Raw genomic sequence first — 12,449 nt, 5'->3', positions numbered from 1 at the left:
AAGCTGTTCACTTATCATTGGTCAAAAATGAAGCATACAGGCCAAAACAAGTGCAAGAATTCTAAGTTATTAAATATGACAAGTATTTGATTGAACTATCCAAGTCTGGGTTTTGTTGCAACAAAACAACACAGATGAAGTTCTTTGGATAAGGAATAATAAAGTTACTGGCTTTCCCTTGCAACTGCATTGTACACAGTAAAATAGAAAACTGAGTTATAAAGAACGTAACAAAAATTTCCATTCAACCATTTCAAAGAGTGATCTTTTGACGAGCAAAGAGAAAGCAAAATAGGGCTGAAAATAAAGGACGTAGCCACTAACGGAAACAAAACAAAAAGAACTATGAATTTCATAATCCAGAAAAAAACACACTTGGAGCACATAGGAGCAGCAAAAACCAGAAACAGTTCAGTAATTCCCCGATGATCACAGGGAGTCTCAATACAAAAAATTATATTTTAAGAGATAGTAAGGGGTTGCTTGGCAAGGTCCCCCCATAAAATACTTCTTGTAAAATCACTAGATATAGTTTTTCATTTTCAATAAAGGTTTCAAGAAAGAACATAGGTCAGTATAAAGCACCTCACACTGTGGACTCGGTCAACGTTAACACCTAATACTTCCTCAAAAACTGTTATTTCAGAGGATCATATAATTCAATTCCTCCCAATTCCAGGGAGACTACTTTTTAAAAAGAGCCAAAATGATTTTCAGAATATCAATGGCCAACTCTATATATTTAGCATAATATAACTTGTTCTGGTTGCCTGCTGTTTTAAGTACAGTAATCAAGAAAAGTTAAGCTATAGGCAGTACACATGTAGGTGGTGTGTTTATTTTTTAAGTTAATTTAACAGGTATTTTGTTGAGGACCAATTATATTTACTATGTGCAATGCTCTCTGTTAAGGATGGATGGTTAAGATAGGACTTCACAGTCTAGAAAGGGGACATAGTATTTTTTTTAATATCAAATCTATTCTTTCCATTATGTGTGAAAAAATAATCTGATTTTGTTTAGATATCAAAATATTCAGGGAAGATGACCAGTTTAGGGAGAAATTCTGAAAATTCTAAACCACTTGGGTAAGTCAATTCACCTTATTGCCATTTGATCAGATAATTGGTTCTGGATGACATGCAACCCAATTCAGGCAAATGATAAATATGCAGTCAACTCTGATATGAGGCTTATAAGGAAAATTTTCTTGCTGGGAAAGAATTATCCCCTTTTCTTTTGTTGTATGGTGTCATGTGCATGTGATACCAACTGTGGTGTCTTCTCATAACCATGATGTGAACTGGACTGTGGACAAGTCAGCACACTGAGGATGGCAGAGTATTGTGCTAAGTGAAAAAGCCAGTCAGAGAAAGACAAATACCATATGATGTCATTTATATGTGAAATCTAAAGAACAAAGTAAAATAAGCAAAAGAGAAATAGACTCATAGAGACAAAGAACAGACTGACAGCTGTCGGAGAGGCGGGGGCACGGGTTCTAGGGCTGGGTGAAAAAGGTGAAGGGAATACGCAAAAACAATAACAACAACAAATGCACAGACAATAGGAAGTTGACTGCCAAAGGAAAAGGGGAGTAAGGAGAGAGGGGAGAAGGCAGAGGGGGGATAAATGAAAGTGAGTTGGCTTTGGGAGGTAAGCAGACAATGCAGTGGCAGATGATGTTTTATACAGAGCTATACACTTGCAACCTTATGGTATTATTAACCAATGTCATCCCAATAAATTTAATTAAAAAATAACTAAGCACTAGAAATGTGATATACAACATAATGACCATAGTTAACACTACTGTATCATATATAGGAAAGTTAAGAGAGTAAATCCCAAGAATCTTTTTCTTTTCTTTGTTCTTGTCTTTTTACTGTAACTAGAGGCCCAATGCATGAAATTCGTGCAAGAGTAGGTCTTCCTTCCTCCGGCTGCCGGCACCGGCTTCCCTGTGACACCCGGGACCTGGACTTCCCTCCAGCTGCTGGCAGGCACCCGGGACCCAGGCTTCCTTTGCAGCCCCAGCTTTGTCCAGAAGGTCATCCGGAAGGACGTTCAGTCTAATTAGCATATTACACTTTTATTATTATAGATATTTGAAATGAAGGGTGTTAGCAGAACCTAATGTGGTAACATTTCTCAATATATGTAAATCAAATCATCATGTTGTATGCCTTAAACTTATATCGTGATGTCATGTATTTCAATTATACTATATAATAAAAGCATAATATGCAAATCGCCCGATCGGTGGAATGACCAGTCACTATGATGAGCATTGACAGCAGCAGGCAGACACTCAACTCAGGAGCTGCCTCCTGGTGTTCAGTGCACTCCCACAGGGGGAGCACTGCTCAGTCCAAAGCCAGGCTCAATGGTGGTGAGCCCAGCTGTGGTGGAGGGAGTCTCTCCTGTCTCTGAGGCAGCACTAACGAGCAGCAAGCTGGACTCACTACTGGCAAGTGCAGCAGCAGTGGTGGGAGCCTCTCCTGCCTCCACTGCAGGTGGGTGGTAAGGAGTGAGGGGTCCCAGACTGCAAGAGCCCTGGACTATGAGAGGGGTGTCTGATAGCCTGATCCCAAGGGGGATCAGGCCTAAGCACACAGGTGGACATCCCCCGAGGGGTCCCAGACTGCAAGAGGGAGCAGTCCGGGCTGAGGGACCGCCCCCTCCAGTGCATGAATCTCATACACCAGGCCTCTAGTTTCTAAATAAAACTGAAGGGAGAAAAGGAAAACAAGTAGTGTGTGCTACTTCTATTCCTGGCATTTAAAATACTTTTCACATGATGCTCTGTTTATTTCTCTCTCTTTTAAAAATTTGGGTTCAGAGAATCCAGGTGAGAGCTCCAATCCATAAGATGGAGGCCTATCAAGTACTATCAATACGTTGGTATATTCCAATTCTCTGACACCTACCCAGATCTTTCTCCTGCTCTTAAGTTTCTATATCCAGTTGCTTACTGGATAAGTAAAGATTGATTTTGCTTGCATTTTGTTATTGCCAAGTTCTGGTCTGGACTACAGGAATTTATTTTCTAACCTATTTGACTTGATGAAATGGGCTGACATGAATTTCACTAGCGTACTGCCAGTTGCTTAATTAGGTTTTTTGAGAAAACTGAGAAAGCCTTGGTTTTATATAATATGTATTAAAAATAAATACAAACTAAATCTACTATGTAAATTACTCAGCAATTACTTTCTTATCACTAATGGTCTATTAGTAAAACAAAGAGCAAATTTAGTGTTTTAAGTATTAATCAGGAACTGCGAAAGAAAGATGGGGGGGGACCTCTTATTTACTTCAAAACTGCTTCAGGTATACAGGTTCTTAAAGAAACTTTTGATCAAATATTTTAATTAATATTATAATTGGCAGCATTTGCAGGTCACACAAACACCTAATGCAAAAATTTTGAGCTATTAGATATAAAGATCTCAATTGAGGATATTTTTTTTCTTTACTTTGCTTTTTAAGTTGAAAGTGTTCCTAATTATTGATAGGGGAAAAAACCAAATATTTGATGGATTCAAGTTGCATTTTTTAAAAAGTAGATGTTGAATTGGAAAGAGATCTGAATTGGGCATGAGATGTCATGAAAAAAAAAATTTAATCTTAAGTCTTTATCCAGCTAGATGGTTGTCAATGGATGAATCACTTAACTTGTTGAAATCTTTCTGGGGGGAAAGTATTATAGCAGATTATTCATAAGGTTCCATTTGACTCCCCAGTCCTGTAACTCTATGAATATATGTTAATTTATTCATTTTGGAAGCCAAATTCAAATATTATTAGAAGGCAAAGATGGTTTCCCAACAGGATGACTTTTTTGACCACATTTTTTGTTGGCTAGAGCAAAGCTGCAGTCTGCTTGGGAAACAATGCACACTAAGCACTATAATGCTGTTTTTCAGGGCCTTAACCCAAATATATAGCATGAGCTGTGACAGAGGAGACTGATATTATTATAGAGAAACCAGATTACTATCTAAGGAAGCAAGGATATAATTGCATGTGGCTAGAATGAAAAATTGCTAGAGTGGATTAGAAAATTTAATTCCCAAAGGCCGGATCTGGTCCAAGCCTTTTTCCTTCCGTTTTTCCTAGTAAAATTTGAGGTGTGTTGCTAAGTTTTTCCTCTGAAATTTCAACATTAAAGGTCAGTACATATATACAAAATGTTCATTTTCATAACTCTTCACTTTTTTTTTTTTAACAAAATAGAAGAATTTGAAGGGAAAATAATTTAAACTAGAAATAAATTTAAGGTGGACCTCTGTTCCTGGATTTTGCATGGATTTGTGGTGAAACTTTGTATCAGATTCTATTTTCATATGTATGTAATAGGAGTAATAAGACTTAAAATGATATTAGAAAATTAATTTAAAAATTATATTCTGTTTTTAAAAATCTTTTTATTGAGGGAATTTCATAAAACCTCTTCCACATAAATTAGAAATAAAACAGACAAAAACAACTATCCCCATATTATGCCTTAACTAGGAAACTGTGCTAATGGATTTTACAAATCATTATATAGAATGCACACTCTCTTACAACTATCCATCACTTTTTTTCAGGTTGACTGGGGTAGAGAACAGCTACTGTTAGCTTAGTGAATTGCTCATTGTAGGCATTTTACCTGGTGTATACTTTCCTGAGGACAACAGGGTGAAAGATGATTATAACAGATCAATATTAAATGACAGCAAAAAATATCTCTCCCTTACAAAAAAGTGAAGCAATATGTATTATTTATTACACTGTGAAGAGAAAGAGGTGAATTAGTATCATATAATGATTCTAGAAGGTAAAGGATTGAGACTTTAAATCCTTTTATTGATTCTGTATCATGTGTGCTCCATTACACCAGGCATAACTCTCTAAAGTACAGCTCTTCCCTCTTTCTTCAGGGAGAGTGTCAGACCTCAAAGCAGAGAGAGTGTCTACCGCCTTTGTGCATTCCTTCGGACACCTTTATCAGTATTTAACTCTGACAGAATGGGAGCACACACTTAGGCTTTTTTATTTCCCAATGGCCATTCCTGCCTCTCTGCCTACAAGTTGCATTAGGAACCGTCATAGGTACAACTGTAAAGTGGACAGACTGTGTTGTCAGTTCCTTCCGTCTACTTTGTCCCTGTCGGAGAGTGAGTGGGTTCTTTCCTCTGCCTGGATGCTAATGTGTGGTCAGCCTGTGAGCTTATTGAAGCAAGGACCATTCTCTTTTATCCTTAATAGTTCAACAGTATCTAGCATCTCAATGTTCCTCACAAAAATGAGCAAATGATCAACTAATTCATCATCAGTATTATGTTCTCAATATATATATTTTTTCTTATTAGAAGAGACCATCTGGGAAGAAACAAGAAGTGACGCATTAATGAGGCACCAGGGGATAGATAGATAGATAGATAGATAGATAGATAGATAGATAGAATGAGAGGGACATGTATGCCTTCAAATGACATGATTTAAAATTTCCACATTATTTTGCTTTGTTTTGAGTTGTCCCTGATTTGAGAAACTACCTCACCATTCTAGAAATAAAAAAGTTTAGGATACACTGTTTAAGAAAATAAATGGGAAGATTTTGTGTCACCTCAGTTTTATGATTAGCATAGAAAGGCTTATAGAACATGGTCCTGTATACCAGGTGCCACCTTGGAAAGGCCTCCTAGCACCAGAGACACCATTGGCTTAATTCACTCTGTGGTTCTCCCAACTGGTCCAGCAGACACTGCTGCGTCAATTTGTTCTTCAAACCCTTCACTTCTGACTCAGGCTAGTCCCCGGTTTCTGCTCCCATCCCCCTTCCAGTCCAGTATTCACTTCACTGGTGAGATTCCGTGCCTACTACTTATTGGGCCTGTCTCCAGAATGTGCTCTAGTCTTACCAACTCTGGTTTCGCATCAAGCCAGATGGACTGACTGCTCAAGCAGCCCTCTCCTGCCCCCTCCTGTCATAAGTCTGCATGGGCACAGCTTGGCCCAGGTAACTAAATTCTATTCTTGCATTCAATAGTAATTTATTGACTATTTGTCAAATGCAAGTATTATAGTAGGTGCTTGTGATATATCAGTTAATAAAACAAAAAATTGCTGTACTTAATAGTTTTCAAATGAGATCTTTATCTCTAGCTGTCCCCACACTTCAAAGGAGATAATTTATAAAGGAGCCATGCTATAAAAGATTCCCTACTGTACAGATTTTGATTTAATTTGACTCTCTCGGAGCTCATTCAACTGGACTTAGTATTAGGCATATGAAAGACTGAAACATTGTTTCATTTATGATACATTTCACAGCATACTGATGCTCCAATTTTTAAAAACACATATTTAAATTCTTTTCTTCAATAAATAATTGCTTATCTTAGGTCAGGTTCCCTAGAACAGACTATGAGAAAGAAATTTAGGTGCATGTGATTTACTGAAGGAGTTCTCTTCAGGAAATAGCATGTGAAGGAGTAGAGTAAGCATTAGAGGGGAGGGGATGGAGTTAATAAGGAGGAGGTTGAGTCTAGCCTTGATCTAATCTCGGGGGGGCTCTGGAATGTACATTGGGGATTTCTCACCTCCCAGGCCAGGTGACTATGCTTTCAGAGAACAATTCTCAGAGAAGAGGGGGTTGTCAAGTAGTAGTCAATAGTCATAGAAGCTATGAGATGGGTGCACCAGTCAGGTAGAGGGGATCTGGCTGAGGCACCCACAGTGCCTTTGAGAAGGCACTAGGGATTCCAGGCATGGGGAAATACTGAGAGCCTTAAAAGAATTTTTATAGATTCATGACTTTGATAATATTTTTTAAAATATCTCCTGAATTTCAGACCCTGGTGGGATTAGTATGCTGAAGAGTATGACATGGTTACTACCATTAGCTAATCTATGGACTAAGAGTGGAAGTAGACAAAGATGTAGAAGTGTTAAGCTGGTGTGACATGACTTCTGACAGAGTCACATAGAGTACATTCGGAGGTTCGATGTGGGAGCAGTAATCAACCCAGGCGGTGGCTGGGGAGGAGGTCAGGGAAAGCTTCCCACATGATGTGACATCACAGCCAGTCTAGTCAGGGACCTTCATCAAGTTCTTTTCTTCCTATTTTATAATTTCTTGTGGCTGCCACACTAAATAACCACAAACTGGTGGCCTAAGCAACAGAAATTTATTCTCACCATTTGGGAGACCAGGAATCTGAAATCAAGATAAGGGTGTGAACCCTAGCTGGTTTTTCTCAGTGGTTAGAGCAGACGGAAGGGTTGTGAGTTCGATTCTGGTCAAGGCCACTTACCCAGGTTGCAGGCTCTATCCATGCCCCATTCGGGGCATGTACAAGAGGCAACCTATCAATGTGTCTCTCATATTGATGTTTCTCTCTCTGTATCTCCACTTCCACTCTCCCTTGTATTCTCTCTAAAAATCAATAGGGAAAATATCCTCGGGTGAAGATTAACAAAAACAAACAAACAACAAAAAAAGATAGGGTGTGTTACCTCTCAAGGCTCTAGAAGAGAAAGCATTCTTTGCCTTTCTCAGCTCCTCATTTCTTGGCTTCCAATGCATCACCCCAATCATTGCCTCCATCTCCACATGGCCCATTCTCTGTGTGTGTCTTCTCTTCTGTTTCTTATAACACTTGTCAATGGGTTTATGACACACCTTGATAATGTAGGTTAATATAATCTCAATATATTTATTTTAATTATATCTTCAAAGATCCTTTTTCTAAATCGGGTCGAATTTACAAGTTCCTGTGGATATGTGGATAGCTTTTATGGGGACCCTATTAAACCCAATATCTCACTATCAGTTAAATTGTTTCCTATCCAAAATGGAAAGGGGCCTTGAGTTTAAGCTTCTATAATTAATTGTTATATGATGGGGAGAGTGGTCTCCTAGATGTGAACCCAAAATGTTATAGTTCCCAATTATAGCCACCTTTTAAGCCACCTTTTTGACAACTAGGATTTAGGGCTTAAATCTTACAAATCCAAAGCTTATTATTAACTCCCTTTCCATGAAAAATAGAGGCAAGTCATCCTACATTCACCCTTTTAGTGGAGGAGATGTGCGGTAACTCCAAGTCAATTTCTTTTTTCAGGAAGACCACACACAGTGATGCTAAGCATTAAGATGGTTTTCTGTCTAAGCCTATTTATTCACAATTCAGGATCTAATAAGGCAACCTTCTGATCAGGGGCAGTGGAAGTACTGGATGTGGGGAGAGTTATTGAGGAGGTATAGAGTTATGGAGCTTGGTGAATAATTGGACATGTTAATGGGAAACAGGGAAGATCCAGAGAAGGATCCAAGACCTGGCCAAGATGAATCCAAGATGTTCGGTTTAGTGTTGAATATACTGACTCTGAGAAAGTGGTAGCTCATTCAAATAGGAAACAAAATTATTAAACTGATGGCTGACAGATCTCCACCTTCTTAAATTATTACTATAGGGCATTGCTTTTTTTTAATTAAAGAAAGATATATTGAAAATTTTTTAAAGTGTATCACACTGGGTTTGAGCTTCATCTTTAAAGCTTTAACTAAACTTTCTACACAGAAATATTCCCTAAACATGATGCAATATATATATATATATATATATATATATATATATATATATATATATATATATATCTCACGCATAGCATATGTACTTGAAGACGTGCTTTAATATACGGAATTTTATTTCATGATTAGTACATTTGCTTGACTCTTAATTTTTCTTTAAGTTTTAAAAAGAAGTAGCTATTTTTAAATCTTGCTTTGTTTTCCTTTTCCTTTTCCATATTCTTACCAATTAAGCATTGAAAAACAAGCAGTTCATTTATAACTTATGTTCTTTTCTATTCCTTCCATCTTACTCTCTTCTTAAACTAGTGAGAGGAGAAATGGGCTTTGTTATTGGTCTTACTCTTTTTCATAGGGTGAGAATTATACTTAGAAAGACTTTCTTCCTTGCTTCTTTGGAAACAGTGACATAATTGTATTGACTGTGAACTTACAAGTATGACATTGATTTACCACTTTGTTTGCACTCATTGTTACCTTTCAAATGACTCAACTTTTCACACCACTTTAACAGATGAAGAACTTACTAAGGTGGCACTAGTATTATAGCAATCAATGTGCTAGCTTGTATAAGTCTTTAATATTTTATTCTATTTTTTAAAAATGTCTTTTAAAAATTACATTTTATATACTTTTATATTTTCATTAAAATATTTAAATCAAGATTGTTATCTGGTCATGTTACTTTTTAATATGCTTTCATTTGAATGAACCCAGGTTAAAACAAGGGAACAGTAAAGCTTTAAGAGAAGTAAACATTAAGTTTAATGGAGTTCAAGCTTTAATATGATAGCAGAACATCACCAAGTGTATTCACATAACTTCCCTTAGCACCATAGTAGGTGACTGAAAAACTGAAGGGAATAAGAGTTCATTCAGAGCTTAACAAGAGTCTATTCAGTGAGGGATCCACTGCTAGTCAACGTATCTAATGCCTCATTATACTGACACACTAGAGAAAAATGCTCTGCTTTTTATATTGGGCATTTAAAATGAAAATGAATATCAAACCAAACGTGCTATCTCCACTTTGCTATGAAATAGTTGAGTCATTTTCATGGGAAGAGTGATGTTAACATGAGTAACTTTTTTGAAGCAGAAAAAATGTTACTAAAAAATGATATTGACTTCCTTTTGTTTTAATTAATTAAAGTTTTTCACTACCAATTGAAGCCGGTAAACGATGCCTGTCATACATATGTAAGGGCAAGAGATACATCCAATTTCTTCCTTGGGTCATTAAAACTTGTAATTATCCTTTTTTTTGGCTATGAAATTGAATGTGCAAATTTAGGAATGAAAGAAATGGTAGAGGAATAGCATCCAAAGCACATCACGTTCAATAAGATCAAGAGTATGTGATGTTGGGAGAAATTCTGATATCTAAAATGTCTGTTTCTCTAATAATATTTCAAATGTATGCTTGAGGAAAAATTTAGTGCCCTAAGAAGAGTATATAGAAAGAGTATATGTTGACCTTTAGATCCTACTGTTTATAACTAATATTGTATAGAAATTACTTTTAAACCATGTTATTCCAAAACATCTGCAGCTTTATAACTATATTTTACATTGAAATCTCCCAATTAGCAGATATGACTGAAAATCTCCTTTGTGATTTAAAGCTATAGGAAAGGTATCATTTAAATTTAATATTTATATTGGATTTAAACATCAGCAACAGTACAGAAGGAAGATTTTGAAGATGACAGTTATGTCCATAAATACAAATAACCTTGATAAATACTCAAATTTGGCTGAATTTTAACTGGAGGCATATATCAGTTACAAGGTCAAGGAATCTTCTACTTCTAAAGGCATCATATCCTATCTTAGCTAGTCTTACCAGTAAAGACGGTGGGCAATCTGGATGCTTTGCAGTGAGCGGTGTAATAGGAGTTGCACTAGCGGACTTTCAAGGTTCCATTCAAACTTGATAGCCTAAAGTGAGAGAGAGAACCACTTTACTCTTGTTTGTCTCAGTAATAAAATTATAGCAGAATACAGAAGGACTTAAGAGGCTTGAGAAAAGACCAGGGAAAATGTCATAAACATTTGAACAAAACGGTAATAATACATGTCGATAGCTTTATTTGCTGATGCATAACCACAGCGCACACACAGATCACACAGTTTAGGTGTGTGCAGTCTTGTTTCCTTTCCTTATGCATGCTTTAGTATCACAGGTAATAAATGAAAGCAGGTGGCTGGTAGGATTCAACCATGCCTAGAAGGAGAGTCCTGGCACAAAAATCTAATATCACGAACAATGCCCTGGATATAGAAATGGCATTATGAGGCAATAGATATTTCTATCCCTTTGGAGATGTAATTAATGCACGCCCAAAGCCTTAACTGAAATCACCAACTGATATATCAGAATCAACCTGCAGACCTTGAAGCTTTACATATAGGTTTGAAAGATGATTGTTGCCACCGTAACTCACACATTCCCAAATTCTTTCCCTCTTCTCCACTGTGAAAAACTCAGGTTTTCTAGGATACTCAACCTGGAGGAAAATACAGACCACGACACAGCCCTTGATATCCTTAGAGACCTACCCAGACCTCCATCTGCACTGTGCAGGGGTCGCACCAAGAGCAGTCAGTGCCTGGGCCCCAGTATGGCCCCAGGAATCTCAATATTTTGCAGAAATGAAAACCAGGTTCTCTTCAGAAAAATATTCTTTCCTGCTTGAGAGGCAAGACTTCTAACTTTAGTTGTTCAGTAAGTTACCTCTCTCTCTCTCTCTCTCTCTCTCTCTCTCTCTCTCTCTCTCTCACACACACACACACACACACACACACACACACACGCACACACACACACACACACACTACACACTCAAAGTTTAAGCCAGGTTTTGTACCACAGTACAGACAGCAGAAAAAAGTTGTACATCATTCATTCACACACATGCCTGAAGAACCACCTTGATATGCCCACTATCCCCAAGGATGAGAAAGTTTATGAATTCCTAAGGAGTGAGGGTGATTTCACAGAAGATGATTTTAGCACATTTGCATAAACTCCGGTAGCTGTCTGAATGCCTAACAACCATAATGTATGTTGTCTTAAACTGTAGCTATGACCTTCGTTAACTTACTCGCTAAAACTGGGTTATGTTAATGCCCTAATAGTGAGCATATCCTATCAGCATATGAGCAGAAAAGATGCCTCGGAATTTATTTCCATGTTTCTGTTTTCAGCTTTCTCTTTAGGCTTCCCCATTATTTCTTCTTGAACCCAATAATTACTTGTTGATCTTGAATTGCCTTCTTTGTTTCCAAACTCCCTGCTTTGCTCTGTCTACTGGTACAATTTCCCCCTAAATCCTGCCTCATCGTCTAAGATATAGGCACTTTTTCTGGTGCCAATACATATCCCATTATCATGAACCTACCTGCAAGGTTATGACCTGTGTGTTGTATTACCTGGGTCTGTATCTTATTTGATTTCTAGCTATGAACCATACCTTCTATTTTCATTATGATCATAGAATCTTTTTTATTGCTTTAATATAGCCTTTGTACATCTAACAAGACAACACATGAAATGACATGCTTTCGAGAGTGATCAATAGGGTACAATTTTCTTTATATCTTGGAAAGTTTTAAAATCAGGTCAGAGCATGGAAGTTTAAGGACAAACTCCACAACAAATGTTTTTATTTGTTTATTGTTTTTATTAATCTTCACCTGAGGATATTTTTCCATTGATTTTTAGAGAGAGCAGAAAGGAGGGGGAGAGACATCGAGAGAGAGAGAAACATCGATGTGGGAGAGACACATCAAATGGTTGCCTCCTGCACATGCCCTGACCAGGCTCAGGGATCGAGCCTGGAACTGAGGTACATGCCTT

General features: G+C 37.4%; 1 protein-coding gene across 1 annotated transcript in view; it reads right to left on the bottom strand.

The window, feature by feature from the left end:
* The window catches only part of PIK3C2G (phosphatidylinositol-4-phosphate 3-kinase catalytic subunit type 2 gamma), a 274,899-nt gene that overhangs the window by 137,520 nt on the left and 124,930 nt on the right, over positions 1-12,449 (bottom strand). Inside the window, exon 18 of the mRNA XM_059682311.1 lies at positions 10,434-10,528. Coding sequence (XP_059538294.1) covers positions 10,434-10,528 — 95 coding nt within the window. The remainder of the gene's footprint in view (positions 1-10,433; positions 10,529-12,449) is intronic.

Source organism: Myotis daubentonii, chromosome 2 (genome assembly GCF_963259705.1).
Source record: "Myotis daubentonii chromosome 2, mMyoDau2.1, whole genome shotgun sequence".
Classification (NCBI taxonomy): domain Eukaryota; kingdom Metazoa; phylum Chordata; class Mammalia; order Chiroptera; family Vespertilionidae; genus Myotis; species Myotis daubentonii.
This window is presented reverse-complemented; position numbering and strand designations above follow the sequence as displayed.